The 5,160-nt window shown below is 46.2% G+C and overlaps 1 protein-coding gene across 1 annotated transcript in view; it reads right to left on the bottom strand.

Moving 5' to 3' along the window:
- Positions 1-1,990: 1,990 nt before the first annotated feature.
- The window catches only part of LOC107104118 (zinc finger protein 436-like), a 5,946-nt gene continuing 2,776 nt past the window's right edge, over positions 1,991-5,160 (bottom strand). Inside the window, exons 4-5 of the mRNA XM_015404037.1 lie at positions 4,629-4,738; positions 1,991-4,554 (exon numbers count right to left, since the gene is read on the bottom strand). Of these exons, the coding sequence (XP_015259523.1) occupies positions 3,309-4,554; positions 4,629-4,738 (1,356 nt within the window). The 3' untranslated portion in view covers positions 1,991-3,308. The remainder of the gene's footprint in view (positions 4,555-4,628; positions 4,739-5,160) is intronic.

Here is a 5,160-nt window from a genome sequence, read left to right as displayed (position 1 = left end):
CCGACAATTAAAACTACTTGCCCCGGGAGATCGGACAATGGTTAACATCGAACCCTGCTAAGTATATCTGAATTGAAATATAGCAAATCTGCCTTCCGCCATTGAACACAGGAGCAGCAAAAGAATCAGACAATTTTCACACTTTACTGGACGTGTTTCAGGGGCATCAAAGATGCTCTTAAGGCATATCTGACCTTAATGTGGACTAGAGACTGACACGGGAGTGGGTTTTCACTCCTATCCCGTCCCACTCCCACAGAAAAAAAATTGTGTCCCGTCCCCATCCCGGGCCAGAGTAGAAATCTAAATCCTGTCCCGTCCCACTCCTGGTGAAATTACTCCCACTCCCATCCCACTCCCATTCAGAATGTCTCCCGCTCCTCCACCACTCCCATTCTTGTTGTTTTTGAGCGCGGTTGAAAAACTCAGAGCAGAAGCACTGTTGGTTTTTGGGTCGTGTAGTTTTTTTGACTCGCATTATAATGTAGGCTTCAAGGAAAAAAAACTACAAAAATGGCGGCGCCAGTACTGGATTTTTCTTTCTTTCTATTTTATTTTATTTTTTGGCATCGATCCGTTTTTTTTTTTTAGTTATTATTGGTTTGCTCCCGCTCCCGTCTGCTCCCGTTAATGTTTAATCCTGTACCGTCCCAATCACGTGATCGTTACTAATACTGACTCCCATCCCACGGGAATCCCGTGACCCGTGGGTTTCCCGAAAAAATTTCAGTCTCTAATGTGGACAAGCATAAAAAAATGAAGCAGCAGGCGCTTTTTTTGGTGCTGAAATCACATGTGGTGTGAAGGTAGCATCAGTGTTTCTGTTGGTTAGAAAAGACCCTCGACCACATTTCCATAAGGAGCAGAGGTGACGTCACACTGTGTGAGAGACGAGTCGTAANAGCCTACATTACCGTGTTAACATGCTTTTCAATCCTTCCTGCACATTCTTTTCAAACTAAACTTTGCTTTAAACTGTTGTGCTCTTGGAAAAATAGAAATTCTAATATTAAAAATCTAAAAAAAACTTGAAAGGTTAAAAACTTACACTACTACTACTCACCAATTTAACATGTTTATCTCTATAACATTTAGATGCACCACTCCAATGTCTAAGAGAAAAAAAATTAATGAACATTTTTCAATGTATGACCACTGTACAGAAGACTGCCATATGATAGAAGTATTTACACTGTGCGCGTACAATTATTATTTTCCTAATCCCTGGCTGATCATTTTTAATCTAGCGTGTATTATAGTATAGATTAAATTCATCATCCAGCTGCTGCTCTGCAGAATTCTCTCCCCAAGAGCTGAATCACAGCATCTAGCGGAAAATCACGCCGCTTTTTCAAATCACGCGAGAATGTGTACAAAACAACAAAAATGGCGCCGGCAATGCTTTGGGGTCGTTTTCAGCGAATGTCGGTGATTTTAAAGTAATTTTGAGTAATAATTTTTTTTTGCAATCATTGCACTTGCCCACCGGGCAAAGCAATGAAATTTGTACTCTCCCGCTCGTGTAGTTTTTTTTGACTCGCATTATAGTGTAGGCTTCAAGGAAAAAAACTACAAAAATGGCGGCGCCAGTACTGGATTTTTTTTCTATTTTATTTTATTTTATGGCATCGATCCTAGTTTTTTTTGTTACTATTGGTTTGCTCCTGCTCCCGTCCGCTCCCGTTAATGTCTAATCCTGTACCGTCCCAATCACGTGATCATTACTGACTCCCATCCAACGGGAATCCCGTGACCCGTGGGATTCCCGAAAAAATGTCAGTCTCTAATGTGGACTAAGCATAAAAAAATGAAGCAGCAGGCGTTTTTTTTTTGGTGCTGAAATCGCATGTGGTGTGAACGTAGCATCAGTGTTTCTGTTGGTTAGAAAAGACCCTCGACCACATTTCCATAAGGAGCAGAGGTGACGTCACACTGTGTGAGAGACGAGTCGTAAACACAGGTCTGTAGTAGAACAGGATTTATTTACAAGAAATGGTTTTAGAAGTGATTTTTTTTTTTTCCTTTAGCCTTCAAAACAGTGCAGGCAGCATCGCAGAGTCTAAACTGTTATCAGCGTGTTTATTATAGATGGCTGCCAACATTTCTGGATCATTGAATCTCCTTTATCTGAAAAGCCTGGACAGCAGCGGCTCAGCCTTCCTGTTCCACTCTTCAGGAGCCCAGATCCCTTCGTATAAAACTGTTTTCTTTCCTGCAGCCGTGCCGTTTGAAGTACCCGCTGTTCTGTCAGATGAGCATACCCCATTAGACCAGCATACCACTACCTAAACAGGTGTCATGTACAAAAAAAACCTCTTAATTACTTAGTTTTTTGTGTTTTTGAAGCGTATGGTGACCTGACCTTAAATTAGGGTGACCAGATGTTCTCTTTTTCCCGGACATGTCCTGCTTTTCATACCTGAAAAATGTCCGAGGGGAATTTGGTCGACTGCGTACCTGCCTCACCGGTCCCCAGCCCCCTTCCTCCAGCTGAGGACGGGCGGCTCATGGCTCTCTGCTGAGGTCCGGTCCAGCAGTCGACATTTCATACCCCGCCGAAAAATAGACAAAAAACTTAACAGGGGATAAATGTAAATCTGACGTCTTCCGCATGCGTATTGACTGCGGCTATGCTGAGCCATGAGCAAGACCCTTAACTCCACACTGCTCCCCGGAGGCTGCACAGTGGCAGCCCACACCTACCCGAAGGGATGCGTTAAATGCAGAAAATGAGTTTCTCCAGTGTGAGATCAATAAAGTTCAATTATTTTCACTATTAACACCTTGTCTGTATCTTTTTGTCACTGAATGCAGCTCAGATTTCCCCAAAAAACTCAACTTCCACTCTGAAGACTGTTGAGCTAGCACAGAATAGCCACTTTAGCAGAAAACAATCACGTGGTTCTGGTCTGAAGACATTTTTAATGGTGTCCAAAACAGACAGTTTGGTGTCGGTAAAGCTGGTTAACCTCGGTATGGTTGATACTCAATGACAGAAGTTGGAGAACCAGGCTAGAAATGATTGAGGCATTTGAAATCTGGATCGGACACTTCTTCTCCTACAATGTTTTTCTACTGTTAGATCGTCCATGTTGAACCGGAACCTTTACCCAGTGAATGCCAGGGAAGGACACCATCTTCTTCGAAGCGCAAACACAATGCACTGCTAATAGCACTGGATTAAATAAACATTGACCTACGTTATGGCGCCACGATCATCCCTGTTTGCTCAAACCTCAGGTCCGTGTACTGCAGTTCTGACAAAGACTTTTGCAAAGCTAAAATAGACGACTAAAGAACAAAGATATTCACACGGTGTCCGGTGGCTGAAGGAAGGAAGTTGAAGGTTCAGGTACAAGAGTTTCCTCTGGATGGTGGCTCTTCATGTGTGTTTTCAAGCAGTGGCTCTGGGTGAAGGCTTTGTCACAGAGGGAACACTTGTAGGGTCTCTCTCCGTTGTGGGTTCTCATGTGGACGGTCAGGTGTTCCTGTCGAGAACAAGCTTTGCCGCAAACCCCGCAGGTGAAGCGCTTGATGCCCAGGTGGCTCCGGATGTGGACGTTCAGGGTGCTCTTGAGTTTGAAGTGGCGTCCGCACCTGGTGCAGCCGTAGGGCGCCTCGCCAGTGTGAATACGCATGTGTTTCCTGAGGTCCCATTTGGTGAGGAAGCTTCTGCTGCAGACGGGGCAGACGAACGGCCGCTCGTCGCTGTGGGTCTTCATGTGAGCCATCAGGGTGCTGTTGGACAGGAAGGCTTTGCAGCAGACGTGGCACAGGTACATGCGGTCCCTGACGGTGTGGACCTTCTCGTGCGCCTTCAGGGTTCCCTCCAGCTTGAAGCGCTTCCCGCAGACTTTGCAGCCGTGGCGGCGCTCCGTGGAATGAGTCAGTTTGTGACGAGTCAGAGACCGCAGGTCGAAGACGGACCTTCCGCAGATGTTGCAGAGGTACCGGTCCCGGCCGACGTGACACTTCTTGTGAGCTACGAGGTGCCCTTTGAGACCGAAGGACTTTGGACAAATGTCACACTTGTGAGGTCTGTCTTCCACGTGGACCCAGCGGTGGCTTCTCATGGCGGATTTGTAGGAGAAGGATTTGTTGCAAATGTCACACTTATACTGCCGTTCTCCCGTGTGCAGAGTGACGTGGTTCTTGAGCCCTGTGGTGGTGACGAAGGCCTTCCCGCAGTACGAACAATCGTATGTTTGCTGGTGAGTTCTAAGATGTCCTTTTAGGTCTTCTGAAGAGTCGAACTTTTCTCCGCACACCCCGCACACGCTCTGGGGGTCGTCTGCGTGAGACCAGGCATGCCTGGCAAAGTTCGACAACGTCCGGTAAGACACGCCACACACCCGGCAGGAGGCCTTACTCCCGTCTCCCCTCTCTCCCAATCGTCTGGGGCCTTGCTTAATGGCTTCTCTGGGCTTTGGATCTTCAAGATCCTCCAGATCTTCAGCCTCCTCAGGACTTGGCTTCCACTCCTCGTCAGCCCTGGCGTTCCTCTCACCTGCCTCGTCGTCTTCATGCGTGGAGCCGCCGCTCTGATACTCGGGGCTGAAAACAAGCAACAAGTCAGAATCTCTCACTGTGCCCGTTGTGCCGGCTCAGTTCCGATGAGAAGAAACTACCTTTGAAGTGGAGCGCTTTCATCCTCCATTACTCCACAGGTGGTCGGCTGAGGTTCGTCTTTAACCAGCTGAAGGTTTTCTTCGTTCTCACTGTCCTCCTCTTCACCTGTCTGTAAAAAAACAGAAAAGGCTTACATACAAGGCCATGAGATCAATTAAAGAACTTTCCTTTTTTAGTCTCGATCGATCCAACCAAACCTCTTGTTATTTAATCAAGCAACAACCAACCAAAGGATCAAGGAGCTTGTCCAAAAGATTGTCCAACATGGACGGCAAATGGAACAGTCCACATTAGTCCACCTCAATGTTTTTAGTCCATAACTCTTTGGTAAATATGTGAACATAGAGAATATCTGGTAGGACCTTTGATTTTCAGTGCTTTATGATCCTAAAGGTCCCAGAGATCGGGGAGTGGTTTACACAACATGAGAAAAGGAGCATTCAGATCATCATAACAACAATACCGAGAAAACCGGCACCGAGCAAAACACCTTTGACCTTGAAGCCTGGTTAGATATGGCTCTAAGCTTCA

Source organism: Cyprinodon variegatus, unplaced genomic scaffold (genome assembly GCF_000732505.1).
Source record: "Cyprinodon variegatus isolate N-32 unplaced genomic scaffold, C_variegatus-1.0 Scaffold1620, whole genome shotgun sequence".
Classification (NCBI taxonomy): domain Eukaryota; kingdom Metazoa; phylum Chordata; class Actinopteri; order Cyprinodontiformes; family Cyprinodontidae; genus Cyprinodon; species Cyprinodon variegatus.
Note: the sequence above shows the minus strand (reverse complement) of the source record. Positions and strands in the feature narration are given on the sequence as shown.